General features: G+C 43.2%; 1 protein-coding gene across 1 annotated transcript in view; it reads right to left on the reverse strand.

Moving 5' to 3' along the window:
- Positions 1 to 17,511, reverse strand: part of DNAJC15 (DnaJ heat shock protein family (Hsp40) member C15) — a 68,771-nt gene that overhangs the window by 9,096 nt on the left and 42,164 nt on the right. The window contains exon 5 of the mRNA XM_068267786.1: positions 12,257 to 12,327. Coding sequence (XP_068123887.1) covers positions 12,257 to 12,327 — 71 coding nt within the window. The remainder of the gene's footprint in view (positions 1 to 12,256; positions 12,328 to 17,511) is intronic.

A 17,511-nucleotide genomic window follows, 5' to 3' on the forward strand; every position in this document is an offset into this window, starting at 1 on the left:
AGCCCTGGAAGCAATAAAAACCTAATTATATCCCTTCCCAAATCAGAAAATCAAGTTTCTATTTTCTTCTGTTAAACAGAGTAAGCAAGCAGCTCAGGGTGACCCAAGCCACTAAGAATGTATAAGGGGATGAAAGAGACCGAAAAGCCTTCCTACTAATAAGTAATGCTTGGTGAAATTTGCCTTCTTAAAACAGAAGGAAACTTGCAATAATTCAGCTATTAGTGAACATTTGTGGTTACCCACAATGCACCACTCCTGAATATGCAAATTATCTCTTTTCACCCCTGTAAGCTAGGCAAGCATCCAAAACCGCTGCTGTATAGTACGCCTATAGCTTTAAATCTTACACAGCCACATCAACCCCACATGTAGACAGCCTGTATCGGACTGTTGGTCCCCCTCAGTACATGGCAGGGATTGATATGATTGTATGGGATATGGCTTGGACCAGTACAACAGAGTAACCAAGCAGCTCGGGGTGACCCAAACCACTAGGAATGTATAAGGGGATAAAAGACACCGAAAAGCTCTCCTACCAATAAGCAATTCTGTGGTCCTGTTGTTGAGCTTTTCCTTACTTCCTGTTCTTTTTTGACACTCAGTATGATAATTAACTATGTCATTTAACTGAAGTTTTCATAACCTATAGCTTAAAAATGACTACTCATCTATAAACACATTTCAATTGGCCTTAACCAGGCTAGCAGCATAATTTGCTATGGACAAAACTCACAATCAATTGGAGTCAACCATGACCTTTATTGTTTTTCCATTCAAAATTAAAGACAATTGATTAAACTCAAGTTAATAAAATTGTTGCAGTTTTATAGCACAAGAATATAGGACCTCGCTGGTGTCTGGCTGTGTAAAACAGATATATCTTCACTTTCTCATCTGCAGAGGAAGACATGACTAATGGGGCTTAGGAACTAACCACTGAAATAAAGGTCACATGCAAAGAGGACCTGAAAGAGCATAACCGTTAAGAAAAATTACACTGTAGTATAGCAGTGACAAAATTCCTTGCAAGTCTCACTACGCTTCCGTTAAAGGGAACTTGAAAAGAGGAATACGGTGGCGGACATATTTATTTAATTTTAACCTCCCCGGCGTTCTATTGAGATCGCCAGGGAGGCTGCGGGAGGGTTTTTTTTTAATTAAAAAAAAACTATTTCATGCAGCCAACTGAAAGTTGGCTGCATGAAAGCCCACTAGAGGGCGCTCCGGAGGCGTTCTTCCGATCGCCTCCGGCGCCCATAATAAACAAGGAAGGCCGCAATGAGCGGCCTTCCTTGTTTTGCTTAGATCGTCGCCATGGCGACGAGCGGAGTGACGTCATGGACGTCAGCCGACGTCCTGACGTCAGCCGCCTCCGATCCAGCCCTTAGCGCTGGCCGGAACTTTTTGTTCCGGCTGCGCAGGGCTCAGGCGGCTAGGGGGGCCCTCTTTCGCCGCTGCTCGCGGCGAATCAGGCAGCACACGTGGCTGGCAAAGTGCTGCACTTTATTTGGTGCAAATCGGCCCAGCAGGGCCTGAGCGGCAGCCTCCGGCGGTGATGGACGAGCTGAGCTCGTCCATACCGCTCAGGAGGTTAAACAATGCAGATTGGCTGACAGTACTGCTGATCCTCTGCCTCTAGTACTTTTAGCCATAGACCCTAAACAATCATGCAGATATGGGCGTCCGCACGTCAGGCAAAATGGGGCATGTGCACTCCCCTGGCCAGCTGCTGCCCACCCCTAGCCACCCGAACCCGGAAGTGTCACCCTGGGGTGGCAACTGAGAGAGAAAAGGGGAGCGTATGGACAGCGGTGGAGAAGGGGGGGGGGGAAGTCTCCCCCCTTCCCTCACCTCTGGGGCTCCCTCTCTTGCTCCCCCCTTTAGAATGAAGTGATGCGGGCGGCAGCAGCGGGACACTCATGCTATTAGCAGGCGTGCGAGTGACTCTCTCTCTCTCTCTGTGAGCCGCTGCGCTGGTCTGGACTAGACCAGAGCAGCAGCGCACAGATACAGAGAGTCACTCGCACCTGCTAATAGCGTGAGTGTCCCGCCGCTGCCGCCCGCATCACTTCATTATAAAGGGGGAGCGAGAGGGAGCCCCAAAGGTGAGGGAAGGGGGAGGGGGGATTTCCCCCTTCTCCACCGCTGTCCACATGCTCCCTTTTCTCTCTCCGCACTGGGGGGTACCTGCCACTACCTGAACTGGGGGGCACTGTCACTACGTGAACTGGGGGGCACGGTCACTACGTGAACTGGGGGGCACGGTCACTACGTGAACTGGGGGGCACAGTCACTACGTGAACTGGGGGGCACGGTCACTACGTGAACTGGGGGGCACGGTCACTACGTGAACTGGGGGGCACGGTCACTACGTGAACTGGGGGGCACGGTCCCTACCTGAACTGGGGGGCACGGTCCCTACCTGAACTGGGGGGCACGGTCCCTACCTGAACTGGGGGGCACGGTCACTACCTGAACTGGGGGGCACGGTCACTACCTGAACTGGGGGGCACGGTCACTACCTGAACTGGGGGGCACGGTCACTACCTGAACTGGGGGGCACGGTCACTACCTGAACTGGGGGGCACGGTCACTACCTGAACTGGGGGGCACGGTCACTACCTGAACTAGGAGGCCCTGTCGCTACCTGAACTGGGGGGCCCTGTCGCTACCTGAACTGGGGGGCCCTGTCGCTACCTAAACTGGGAGGCTCCTGGCGCTACCTAAACTAGGGGGCACCTGTCACTACCTAAACTATCTAGGGCAGCCAGCCCAGCATCACCACCAGCCAACCAGCCCAAAATCACTGTCAAAAAAGCCACAGCATCACCGCCAGCCAACCAGCCCAAAATCACTGTCAAAAAGGCCACAGCATCACCGCCAGCCCGGCCACAGCATCAACGCCAGCCCGGCCACAGCATCAACGCCAGGCCTTTCAGCCCACACATCATCCCCAATCCAGTCAAAAACAGTATTGCCAGGCCAGCCAGGCACAGCAGCCAGTAGAGGAGAATTCAGAAGCCAGGTGAGAGGCGTCTACCATATTAAGGGGGCATTCTGCCTATTTATGTGAAATGCTGTCTATTTATGTGCCTCATGACTGCTGAATTTGTCTTGTTCGGGGCCTCATGGTTACTGAATTGGTCTTGTTGGGGGCCTCATGATTTGTTGCGGGCCTCAAGATTGCTGAATTTGTCTTGTTGGGGACCTTACGATTGCTGAATTTGTCTCGTTAGGGGCCTCATGGTTGCTGAATTTGTCTTGTTAGGGGCCTCATGATTGCTGAATTTGTCTTGATGGGGGGGGGGGCTCATGATTGAATTTGTCTTGTTGCGGGTCACATGATTGCTAACTGCAAGACTATGGAAAAAGCTGAATCATCATCATATTAGACAATAGCATTAAACCGACTTTTTCAGCTTTTTAAAACAGAAAATGAAACTGGGAGGTTCTTAAAAAATGAATACATTTTTCAGGAGTAGGATGGATGAAATTGTTTATCTTCACAGTTAATTTTCAACTTGGATTTTCCATAATGTTGTGAGTCAAACCGTTTGTATGTAGTTTAAATTGCCGTTGGCACTTTGCGATTGATAAGTGACTTTTGGGTTGCAGTTTGGGCACTTGACCTCCAAAAGGTTTGCCACCAGTGTCCTAATCTAATGTCCCACCATTACTAAGTTCATGTAAACTTGTCTCCACCCGCGACCACACCCACATTCTGGTCCATGACCACACCCATTTTTCAGAGTGCTACGCACGCCACACAACGTACCCCCAATTTTCTGCGCACCGCGCTACTTCTTCCTCCCCCGTGGAAAATTTTCTGCGGACGCCCATGCATGCAGATCAGATGTTTACCGTATATCTTCGAATATAAGTCGATCTAGTGTATAAGTCGACTTCAATATTAGAGCCTCTTTAGCTGGAATTTTTTTTTATTGACTCAAGTAGAAGTCTACCCAGCAAAGTTAATGGCTGCACTTGGGGCCCAGGAGGAGTTAATAACTGCACTACATACAGTATTGCAGCCATTATCCCTCCTGTCCCTTAAGTACAGCCAGTAACTCCTCCAGGCCCACAAGTGCAGCAATTATTCACTCCCTTTTATGTAGCCCAGTATCTTCCCCCTCTCCTTGGTAATTGTTGTGGCCGGGACTTTCAGACCTGTGCTTTCTTGGCATTTTATCAAGAAAGGGTCTCTTACCACTGGGTAAATTGCTGCAAATGAGAATATCACTAATAGTACACACATTACTCTGTGTGCTCAGTGTTGCCCATGAGTCATGTATAAAATCGACGCCTATACTTTTAGTGAGTCAGTCCTAAATTTCTAGACTTATAGTCGCAAAAAAAGTGGGATCAGCGCATCACCAGGCCGCCTCTGAATGGCCTCAGCTCAGAGATGCGCTGAGCCCCCCCAGAAACTGCAAACGCACCTTGAACCCAAACAGAGGCTCTGCATATACACCAAAGGAAAACTATTAAGTGGGAGCAGCTGACCAGAAATAAATCAATCAAACATAGCAAAGAAATGAACAGCGCTACTTAAAAACAGATGAGTGCTTACCTGCAAAAAAGTGCACACCCCACTCATGGGATTCAAATACACAATGAGCATACACATGACCTGTCTACCACTTGGAGGATGTTAGTTTCACTAACAATTTGCAATTTGTTAGGTACTCGTCCCTCCCACTGTCGAAGAAGTCTTTCCTCCATAGTCGAGTATATACAGTATATAAAAAAAAATCAGACAAGATAAGCTTCAGGAGAGTGATTCAGACACTTACTGAAGCTAGAATGATCAGCAGGACTGCCTGGCAACTGGTATTGTTTAAAATGAAATAAATATGGCAGCCTGTATGTACCTTTCACTTCAGGTTCCCTTTAAGAAGAAAGCACACCTCTCTGTTAGCTGTATACACTACAAAGATGTATCCCAGTTCTTTACATTTTGTGTCCAGTTAACTACCTTAGTGTAACGAAATGAAAAGCTGCATGGGTATGGCAGTCATCTGTAAATCACTTGCACAGCTGCAGGGGTGCATAAAAAGAAAGCCAGTCTTTAGACTGATCAGATTTCAAAGCTGATCTCAGTAAGGGCTGTTTTATACTAGATTTGATTTACTGCATTTTGCAATCACTTTCTAACCGCATATAATTCTCAAAATGCAAGGCCATCTTCAAAGTAAAGAAAATCGCAGAGACCCTTATGCCCGATCGCAAATGTCCTGCATGCTGCATTTCTGCTGAATTTGTCCTTGTGTTCCTAGCATCTAGAGAAAATTGCAAAACCCAATTACAGAAAGATTGCAGCAAAATCGCCATGTAAAATCACAATCACATTTTATACCGCATAATTTGCAGTATAAAAGAGCCCGAAAGGGAAGAACTGTTGCAAGTGATGTTAAGGATTCTCTGTCCTGTTCAGCTAATGACTTGTGCTGGAAACATGAATTTGGGGGTGTTCTTTACAGCAAAATGACTTGCCATAGCTGCCAAGAACTGACATTTGAAGTTCCTGGAAAATCATAGAGGCAAACTTACAGGGAACTTTACATGATTAAGGGCTTGTTCACACTATGGGCCTGATTCACTATTCGGTGCTAACCTAGTTAGCACGCCTAAAGGCTTTGGGTGTGTTAACTAGGTTGCTAAGTAGTTAGCACGCACCGAGCCGAATAAGATCGCGCGCAAAACTTTGCGCATGCAAAGCCCGGCGCGCGCAAAACATTGCACTGGGTGCAATGAAAATGGCGCACCCTATGCGCCTATAAGGTCGCATTGGATGCGCCCTAATTATCGCACCCATGCGGCGTTTAAGGCGCATCTAATGCAACCTCATAGGCGCATAGGGTGCGCCGTTTTCATTTCGTGCGCACCGGGCTTTGCGTGCGCAAAGTTTTTGCGTGGTACTTTGCTAATTACCGCGCGCTAAGTTTCTTTAGGCATGATAAGGGGCATTTCACATGTGTGCTAACAGTTAGCACCGCTTTGTGAATCAAGCCCTATGAGCATTTGCTGATTTTTTCAAGCGCTTGCGATTTTGCAAAATGCTCTAAAAGCGCTTGTCCAATGAGTTCCTATGAGAGTATTCACAAGTGAGCGTTTCTATTTTATTAAAGCCACAAACGCGCTACATGTACCATTTTCTGAGCGTTTTGGCTCAGTGGAAGGTATAGGGAAATCGCAAAGCGCTTGAAAAGCGTTTTGAATTGCCATTTCCCAAGCGCTTTTAAGAATAAATTTTCCAGGTCAAAGAATTCACTTCCTGACGTCAATGAATCTGACCAGAGAGGGATCTATTGCCTGTCCAGGCCTTGCACACCTACTTCCAATAGATTTCATGCTGAAATCTATTGGAAATCATTCTAGAAAAGCCCCCCCCCACCCACTGCCTCCCCCTCCACTGCCCATGTGCAGTGTTGAAGGATCACCTGTCAAGCCAGGCACGACTCCTAGGCCTCCTCTGGGGTCTGGCATCACTGCGAGAGCCTGTGCCATGTGACAACAGCCCATACATTAACCTCACCATAAGCGCCGGTATCACATGGTAAAGGTGCTGGTGGTGCCAGCATGCCAAGTGATCCTTTAATGCCTACACATGGGTATGGGGGGCACACATATACACTTGAGGGGATACCAGCTGGGGATCCATTGGTGTTTGGGAAATTGAATGACAATATGAAAGCTGTTAACTCCGCGGACCTGATTTAGATTTGCCAGCATGCTCGATCAATCCTTTTCCCTGATCTCACACAGAAATCATTTCAAAGATCAATTAGGCGGCCATGTTTTGGTATCATTATGGTATTGATCAGGCCACAAAATCAAGTAATGTACGGGCACCCCCAGAGCTCAGCCTTCCTCCTCACCAATCTACTGCTGCTGAAAGATTAACCTTGTGGAAAAATACAGCTAAAGCTCTGCAGCATCTCATCAATTCCTGTCTATTTCCTCCATACTCTGTAAGAAATAATTTACATATGGCTTTCATAAACACACTGGGGTGGATGTGACAAGAGCTACATTATATACATTACACACTGAGCAGGGAGGTAATACTCTGTAGTGCTGCAGTGCTAGGAGGTGGGTGAGGCCGGGTGATCTGTTGTGTGCCAAGGAGGGAACGCCCACTCTACTGGCAATAAGGGGCTAATGGATACTGCCAGGCAGAAACTTTCAATGTATTTATTGCAAAATAAAGTGCAGAACTGCAAAACTCAAAACACTGTGCATTGCATATTAATACAAACACATGAAAATTGGGAGGCTGAACCAGGGTTTTAAGGAAAGTGGATTACCCTTTTAGGTAGAAGCACTAAGAATGGAGATAAAGTAAATTATATCTAATGCTGATGACAGTTTCATATTAGATTAGAAAAATATCTGTCAGCAAGCACACAAGCGATCTTGTAAAGTAAATTGCAGGTTTGTGCAAGACATAGAACTGATCCAGCTCCAGCCACACTAACACCATGTTCCAGTCACGATAACTATCCATATCAGGTGATGGGTAATATTTTACTTGGCAATTTTATTGCACGGATGACAGCTCTGGCATAAATTTAGAAATTAATAGGATTTCTATCTGGCCTGTATGTCCTTTGCTGGGAATAGTGGCAGTCTCATAGGTTATATTTGTTGGTGAGGGTAAAGTGTCAGAACTCCGTTATAAAATGTTGAGTGCGTTGTAAATCTAACTACATGGAAAGCAAAAATGACTCTCCGGTTTGACTTTTGAAATACAGCGTAATGTTTTACCATCTGCTATTTTTAAACTGAGGCAGGAACAGGCATATGGGTGTGCATTTCTTCAGCAGATGTGGTCTACTTAGAAGTTATAATAATAGTCTTACTGTAAAATAAATCATTTACATTCAAAACCTGGCTAGTTACAGCATTTGTGCTCTGGCTCCATAGCCTGTAATTTCCTAACTCTGAAAAGCATTAATATTTTATGGCAAGTTTACAGAAGGCAATCTAGCTGAGAAGAGCTTTTATTTCTTGTGTATTACAGAAATGGAAATGATTGAGTAGACATCTTAGCCTTTTTTAGCATGGAGAGTTATAAATGATTAAGCATTGCCCGTTTTACATTCATGTAGACATGAACAAACCTGGACAATCAGTATTGGATATGACAGGACTGAAATCTCTACAGCACAGTTAAGAAAGCAGGAGGTATCTTACTGTCCATGAAGTACGGCAATGGAAGCAATTAGAGAGCAATGGCAGGAGATAGAATACTGGCAATGGACAAGCAGGTTAGCCAATTACCTGAAGGCAGACGGGACTGAATAGAAATAAATATGGTTTTACAGCTATATTAAAGGGGGACTATGGCAACATTATGCTGTTCTAATATTCCTGTTAGCAGTTAGGTAACAGGAAAAACATTTGTTTCTTAATAGGGTTTGTATTAAAGTATGCATAGAGCTAGCACTTTTCTCTATCTGACAGTGTCTCTCCTATCAGTAACAGCTGCTCCATCTGATGGGTGATCTCTTCACTTGGACTCCTCTAAAGTTTTGTAATGAAAATTCTTTTTGCACACACACTTCTGTAAGGGCTGTTCGTGCGCATGTCATGGTGTGTTACTAATTTATACTGGGCAGGAATCTAAACACTGTAATCAGGCTGCTAAATTACTCAGCAAAAGAGACTCAACTCACAACTTTTTAGTTTGTAAGGCAGTGATCATACCACTGCACTATATATTTTTCCTATGAAGAGCAGTCAGAATTAGCAAGCACAATGCTACACACATCGAACAATGCTAGTCACCCGAAGTGTGACAAGAGACCTGATCCATCAAGCGACAATTCAAAGCTGAGCGCTGTACAGACACCTTGTTCTTCTATGGCATAGTATAGAATCTGTTGCTATGGGAAGAGGAGGAGGGACAACAAGAGGTGCATGAAAAAGTGGCTTCTAGTAGGAAAAATGAGGTGGGGAGCAATGGACATGTTTCAAGATCGAGCAAGTCAAATCATTAAAGAGGAACTGTCGCTAAAATCTTAAACTTGAAAAACACATACAGATAAGAAGTACGATTCTTCCTGAGTAAAATGAGCCATAAATTACTTTTCTCCTATGTTGCTGGCAATTACAGTAAGTAGTAGAAATCTGACAGAACCGACAAGTTTTGGGCTAGTCCATCTCTCCATAGGGGATTCTAAGCATGGCCCTTATTCTTTATAAAGACACTCCCTGAAAAAGATTTATACAAAGATGCTGACAAACCTCCTTGCTCACCGTACACTTTTTTGCCAGTTGGGACGGAGCAACTGCCATTCCCTAAGTGCATTTTGAAAATAAAGAAATCCCTGTGAGCCCCCCATGAGTAGATGGGCTAGTCCAAAACCCGTCGGTTCTGTCAGATTTCTATTAACTACTGTAAGTGACAGCAACATAGAAGAAAAGTAATTTATGGCTCATTTTACTCTGGAAGAAATGTACTTCTTAATTGTATTTGTTTACATATATTTTACATTTTAAGATTTGTGTGACATATGTCCTTTAAGCGACCTTTGGCAGGCCTCAAAGGACACCTGTGCGCATGCTGGTTTCTTGACAGAGATGGCTCCAGTTTAGCATGTACAAAGCTTTAGTGGCTTAACTGGATAGTGACTCAACTGTCAGCCAAATGCTGGTTCTGACTTAGCTTCCCAGAGTGTATCTGTTAATATGGAGACATGAGTGTGTCTCTGCATAGATGTGCATCTATATATTTATGCATGTATACCAATGGGTTTGTATGCATAAGCAAATATGAATGAATGTATGCCTGTGTGTAGATGTGTAAATTACTGAGAATGTATGCAAATGCAAAGGAGCATGATATTTTGGTGTATGTTTGATATATTTATGCATGTGTATCGGTGTATGTATGTGCCGGATTTATGTATGTATGTGTGTGCATTTGTGTATGTGTCTTGGATGTTGGTGGGCATTTAGCCAACACTGCTTTTTGGGCATAATGGAAGACTGGGGGCATAATGGAAAAACACAATGATAAGAATAAACTATGAGGTCACATTATCAACACAAGAAATTCTATAATGCTAGTTCTACAGATGTATTAGTAATATCATTAGTGCTGCATCACACGTTTTCCATACAACAGTACCATCTGTAGAATCACAACTGAGTGCAACTGCATTCTAAGCATTGGCTCTACATTCCAATGCAAGTCTATGACAGTGGTTTAGCAGATGAACCATGTGATTGATGCTGCATGCAACGCTGTCAGCAGAAGGAATGCATGGAGGAGTCAGGGGCTATTGTGCATTTCACAAACTGATGGAAAGCGGTCTGTCTGAACTAGCTCACGGCTGTTTTACACCAAGAGCGCTTTTAAAGAGCTTTTCTACCTGTCTTTGCCAGGATTTCTGTTTCCTCTATTAACTTTGCTCTTCTATTGATCCTGGGGCTTGCACACTGCATTGAATTGGGAGTGCAGGTTGTTTAAAGAGCTATTCTGGTTGCCAGCGCTGTTCAGCATTTTGAAAAGCGCTTAGACAATGAAATCCTATGCGCTATTTCACACCAGACAAAATGTTTTTAAAAAAGTTGCAAAAGTGCTGCTTGTAGCATTTTTGCAGTGATTAGAATTCTATAACAAGTATTGAAAAGCAAAATCACTGTGAAAAATCACTTCAAATATGTCTAATCGCTAGCGTTTTTGTATGGAACAGCTGGTTTCTTCAGACAAAGGGTTCTGTTCAGGCAAAAGGGTCAGAGGGTTATCAGAGTGGTAGCAGTTAGAGAGGGGGTAAAGCCAATAGTGGGTGACTATTAGAGGTGGTCAATTAGATGCTAATAATTCTGACTTGATGCAACCTTTATGTCAATTTTAAGCAAATTTAGGTAGCTTGGAAATAGAGCTGCAACATCTGACTAGTCCATTTTCAAACTACATAAATTTGATAAAGTTAGCATCAGTAGATTATGTACAATGGTGTGTGCAGTCTGAATTTCTTAGACACTATAGTGTCCATCAAAGATGACAGCATTCCCAGAGTAGTCCACTAGTAATTTATGTTTTTTGCTATACTCCCCTTTAGCCCACATAGTGGCGTAACTACCGCCCCTACAGCCTGCTACCTTCACCCAGAAGGCGGAGCATTCAGCCGTTCTCTCCTAAGGCTCACCTCCAGTGCTCCCCCTATGCAGATTAGCCGCAGCAGAAGCACTCTCACCTGATCCAGTGCTGGCCTGAGTCTCCCATGCGATCTGTCCTCCATAGTCACAGCTCCCTCTCTACTTCCTGGTTCGCCTCAGGAATTAAATAACCAGCTGAGGTTACAGAGGACAGATCAGATGGGAGACCCAGGCTAGTGCTGGATTATGTGCGAGTGCTTCTGCTGCCGCCACTCTGCACAGGGTTGAGCACTGCAGGTGGGCCCAAGGAACGGTATAGAGGAGAAAAGCCGCGCCCTCCCCCTCACTTCCCCTGTGGAGAAAAGCCGAGCACACCAGCCCTGGCTTCTGGGTTGATGTGGTAGACCTCCAGAACCATTAGACCACTACTAACCCACCAGGGAACCAATATGGGGAAGGGGAGGTAATGGACCACCAGGAAAGCTGTATGGGGATGGGAGAGGGACCACACTTGCTTTTCATGCGGGGGTGAGGGGGAAAGGGAATGATGTCATTTTGTGAAAGGGGTGAGTGTAAGGTATATGCCCTACTTATGCATTATTATGAGGTACGATGTAATAGTGGCAGCATGTGTTGTGGGGAAGTGGGATTGGTCATACTTGTTTATGGGGGTGGCTTGGTATACCCTGGGGCACCATGGCATTTTGCAGAGGGGGGAGGGCATGGTTTGTAGTTCCTTCCCTAAGCGCCTAGAATAAAAATGTCACCCATGTAGTGATGAAAGAAAAGCGTTTCTTCTCTGGCTTGCTATGAGGTACTGAGACATAACACTACTTTAAACAATGGGGAAGGGGGGGGGGGGGGGGGGTCTGCAGAGTAGTGAAATAAAGCAATGTTTACTCAAGCATTCTTTTATTTGGAGGGTTTAAAAAACAAAAGCAGGAACACAGCCTCAGTTCACTGATCCTCACTGTACATATCAGTCTCCTGAGGATTGTAATATCCACTGACTGTACCGTATAACATTCACGGTTGAGGTTGAACATGAAAACAAATTCATTTTATGTTGTATTGTTTTTACTGCTAAACAAAGCAAACGGAGGACGAAAAAAAAAAAAAAAAAAAAAAAAAAAAGGTTATTTACCTTTATCAGGGTGATTTAAAATCATAATTTTTCGATGAGCTGTTCGTAAGGCGGACTTGCTGGCAGATGGACTGTAAAAGTAAAAAAGTTATACAGTAAAACTAAGAACTACATTTAATACATCTGCCATTCTAAACAAACAGGACTTCTGCCATCATGTGGTAACTAGGAAGTATTGCACACAAATCTGAAATATAATTCTATTAAGACACTTGTCTATTTTCTGTGCTATTAATTAGCTGACTCAGTAATTGTTTCTTCTACAGATTAATTTAATGTAGTTCTGTCTAGATGAAGCAGAAGGATTTTTTGTAACTTTAAGTGACTAAGCCAGCAATTCCTCCCTCATGCCCTGACTGATTAGGCGTTAAGTACTGCTGCTTAAATTCATTCAATGACAATTATGCATAGTCTAAACTTGAAATTAAAGTTTTCAGTGGAAACTTTAATTAGAAATACCACAGAAAAAAACATTTTACTGAAATGTAACATTCTCTATCATTCAGAGTAGATGGCAGCTCGAGAAGGTAGAGTAGATGCCTTCATTGGCTGTCTTGTTAGACACAGCAAAAAAGGCTATAGTGTAATGTAGACAAAAGAAAACGCAGTTACTAGTTCTAAAAAAGTAGTTACTTTAAAGAGACTTTGTACTCAAAAAAAAAATAAAAAATAAAAATAAAAAAAAAATCCTCTGGGGGATACTTACCTCGGGAGGGGGAAGCCTCAGGGTCCCAATGAGGCTTCCCCGTCCTCTGTAGCTTCGGGGAATCCAGCACTGGCTCTCCTGAAACTTCCCCCGACAAGCTTGACAAGGGTGCGCAGGCTATATTTACCTTTCTGCGATCCTGCGCAGGCGCACTAGCAGCTCTTCGTTTGGGTAAGGTGGAAATAGCCAAACCCGATCATATCTGCTCTACTGCGCAGGTGTGATTCGCAATACAGCATATCCGATCGAGTTTAGCTATTTCCGCTTAACCCAAACAGAGAGCCGCTAGTGTGCCTGCGCAGGATCGTGGTAGGTAACTATTTACCTCGCTGCTGTTTGGGGGGCTGCATCGCTGGATTGCCGGGACCCCCGAGGATGACGGAAGCCTTGTTAGGATCCAGAGGTTTCCCCCTCCCGAGGTAAGTATCCACTGGTTTTTTTTTTTTCACTACAGGTTCTTTAAATAGGGATTGTCAACCACAAAATCCAATTCCATTTACCCACTGCTCTGTGTTTATTATGCAGCCTTACCCTGTATTGCAAGCACTCCAATCTATTCAAATATGTTTCTATTGTAATAAATCTCACCTCAGTCAGCCTGGCCTTTATCAATGAGAAGGAAGCTTGTCATCACCCCTCCCACATTCCTGATCTCCACTGATTGGCTGAAGGCAGTTCAGTGAGCTGCTGAAATACGATCTATGCTGTACATGAATGTATTTACAATGCAAGCTAGCTATGGCACTGCAGTTTCTAGGAGAATTCTCTTTATTTACTATATAAAATTCACTGAAATCAAAACATGGACAGTACAATACAGGTGTTATGTAAGTAGAACAAGTATTTATCTACTTATAGATGTTTTTTTTCCTGGCATAGTATGGCTGTCTCTGCTGCTTTAATAGGTTTCTAAGCAGCATCCAAGCACACACCTCCTATATCACAGTGGAAATTAGCGTCAGATGATAATGCTGAGGAACGACATCTATGACCAGCATACCCGATTATGCCAGGATACTCTGTCCTCACTACCAAGGTATAACATTTCACTGTAACTGACAAATACAAGTACAGCTCTGGAATGAGATTTCTAAATAGAGTGGACAAATTTGAGTGCCACAATCAGCCGCCATTCCCTGCAATCTAAGAGCCAGCAGGCAGCAGCCAGGCAACATATGATTGCAGGAACAATGCGTGATACAGACAACTTCAGCAATTTATTTAATGCCATGTTATCTACAAGGCTGCCAGTATCCATCCGTCCTTTTACAAACGCATTACAGAACTCATTTGTAAACTAAGGCAAGGGAAACTGCATTTGAAGTAAAAGATAACATAACCTGTTGTATTAATACCACTAAAGGTACTCAAATCATATTTTAAAAGATTTGATAAAAATACTATTTCTGATAAAATCAAATTAAAAATCAAGGCCCTCTGCATTAATGACTATATACGTATGAAACATTGATAGTGGCTGAGTGGGTGGGAGTGTGGGATGGGCTGGGCTGCTAGCTGTATACAACTAACTGTGCTCAGCAGTTCTGGTGCATGCATGAAAAAAGGGCCCAGCTGGATAACAAAATCTGATAACGATAAACATCGCTGATGAACTTGTTTAACAATTAATACCGTTGTAAAAACAGTCGGTAAATAATAACGAAAATATATTAACGTTAAAAATCCTTACGTAATTCAATAATACAGCTTAACCCAACCCTACTCTCACACAGAACCCTCCCCTGGTGGCGCCTAAACCTAACCACCCTCACGGTGGCGCCTAACCCTAACATGCCTCCCGGTGGTGCCTAACCCTAATCACCCACCCTGGTGTTGCCTAAAACTAACCGCCGCCCGGGTGGTGCCTAACCCTAACCACTCCCTCTGCAGAAACACCCTTTTACACATAGAAATGATAATATCCATGATAACATAAAATCTGTACATACAAACAAAATAATAATGATAACTATAATGGTACAAGCTTCTAAAACGATAACATACGTCAAAAACTTGAATGTTCTAATGTTAACGATATTTATCGCTGCACCCTTTTTTCTCCCGTATTAACGATAAGTGCATTAGAGTCTATGGTGGCACCCTTTTTCCTGCTACTGTTCTGGTCTATTATGTGGTGCATTGTTGAAATTCAAGTAAACAATCAAAAATCAGAGAGATATTGTTTACCTGATGTAATGGTTACCTTAGGGCAAGGGAAATCATTTTTCAATTCAAGTAAAGATTACTTGCTAAATAATATATAAACTATACCAACGTAAATTGTAAGAGGATTACAAATATTATGGTTGATTCATTATGCTTATCTTAAGAATCTCACCTTAAAGGAATACTATCGATGTATGCATTTATTTTTAAATGCTGTATGTTGTAGCACACATTAGGGCAAGTACTAGGAGCAATTTGATTCCTCACACAGCTGTTCCTCTCAGCTGTAAAATCCTCCGTCAGTTTTGGCGTCAGTGTTGGATACAAAATGTATCTAATACTGAGCTCCCAGAGGGCTAGACCATATCTCTGCAAAGGGGAGATGCTATCAACTCCTCAGTTTATAGTTTAATTATCACCTTGCTGAAAGAATCTTGTTGATATGGTGGTAAGGGGTTAAAGATTCTAGCAATGTGTGTTTATTATCTTTGCTTCTCTTTACTGATAAAGATACTAATAATGCTAATTGTAGACAGTGGTCTGCCCCTCTCAGCAGCTTGTAAAGTGGATGCAGCCTAGAGTGAATCGCCTCAAGCAGGCAGCCAGTCTGAGTGTAAACACAGACTCCTGGTATAGCTAGTTATATTCCAGCAATATTCCAGCTCATTTAGTTACCTGTTACCACCTCAGATCAGCCTATTTCTCCTCATGTCTGCTGCATGCTGTGAGTGACACAGTGAAATATATTTGTGAGCTGTGTGACAGAGTAACCAAGCAGCTCAGGGTGACCCAAACTACTATGAGCTGTGTGAGAAATGAATTTTTAAGCAGGGATAGCGAGAGAGAGACCTGGGTGAAAAAATAAAGTGCCCCTAGCACTAGTGGTAATGTGTACACTAATATAGAGTATTAAAAAAAAAGTCGTTTCAATCGATAGTACTCCTTTAAGTCCCTATTTATCTCTCCATAAAAAAACGTAACTCATGATTCAGCTTTCCTTAACCATTTCACCGCTAAGGGAATTTTACACTTACGGACCAGAGCAATTTTCACCTGTTAGAACTCCTCCCTTTTATTTGCCAATAACTTTATCACTGCTTATCACACCAAAATGATCTATACCTTGTTTTTTTTCACCATTAATTAGGCTTTTTTGGGGGGGCGATATTGGTTTTCAGTAATTACTTTACTTTCTATTCATTTTAAAGGGTAAACAAGTGAAACAAAAATGAAAAAATACACAATTCCATCTTCCTTTATTCCATAACAATGCCACTGTATATAAAATCCACACGTTTTATTTGCCCGGTTATTAGTATGTTTAAATTCTGTCCCTAGTACAATGTATGGTAACAATACTTGTTTTTGTACCCGATCAATAATTACAACCCCTTCATTGCAAAAATAACAGTAATATACCTTCATGACAAATATGGTAAAAAAAAAAGTCCCTAATGTAAATATGTAAGTCTTTTTTTTTTTTTTTTTAAATGCTGTCAGTTTTTAGCAACAGCACTTTGCTGATCGCTGGCAATCAGCAAAGTGCTGAAAAGGATCCAAGTGTGAACCAGCCTTTATAGGCAATTTGATTGGCTCAGGAAACACGTTCCTGGTCACCAATCACAGATGCGTCTTGGCAGGTACGCGTAGCGGCAGTGTACGCAAATGGCAGCAGAAGCAGCAAGAGACAAATTAAAATGTCTGTCTGCTGTTAACGGGGCAAACATGACATTTTAATATGTCTAGTGGTCCAGTAGTGGTTAACTGACTTAACTTCTGGTTTATCTCTCCCTGTTTGATTTAACTCAGGCTTGATTTCTCTTTATCTGTTTATCTGATAATTATCTCTCCTTGGGGTTGATTCACATAACAGCGTTAATACTGCCATGCACACATAGCCCATGGCAACAAACCTTTGCTTCTGCCAGCAGTACTGCAAGTTATGCTATTAGCATGACTCGCAGTACTCGAGTAGCATGACCGTTGCTACTGTCACGTGCGTTATTTATGAGAATTAGCATTACCAATGTGCTACCATTAGTAATGTGTGAAATTAGATTTCCACTTTCCATTTTTCTACTTCACTACCGAAGAATAGTACTGGCAAAATCACACTTTCAGCAGAAATCAATTTCTTGCACACACAGCATATTTATTTTTAATAGATTGCAGCAGGGAGTCTATTGAAAATCGATTGAACCGCTGTAAGGATCCCTCCTGTAGCGTATTCTGTCCGTTGCAGTGGTGCTGCAAACGGACAGTTCTGGCTTATCTGCTTGCATTGGGTTGTGCATTTGCAATGGGTCTCATTGTCATTTGCAATCGCTCTGTAGTTCTGGGCAGCTCAGGATGCTGTCATCATTCCACCAATTGCTTGTTGCAG

Source organism: Hyperolius riggenbachi, chromosome 2 (assembly GCF_040937935.1).
Source record: "Hyperolius riggenbachi isolate aHypRig1 chromosome 2, aHypRig1.pri, whole genome shotgun sequence".
NCBI classification, from domain to species: domain Eukaryota; kingdom Metazoa; phylum Chordata; class Amphibia; order Anura; family Hyperoliidae; genus Hyperolius; species Hyperolius riggenbachi.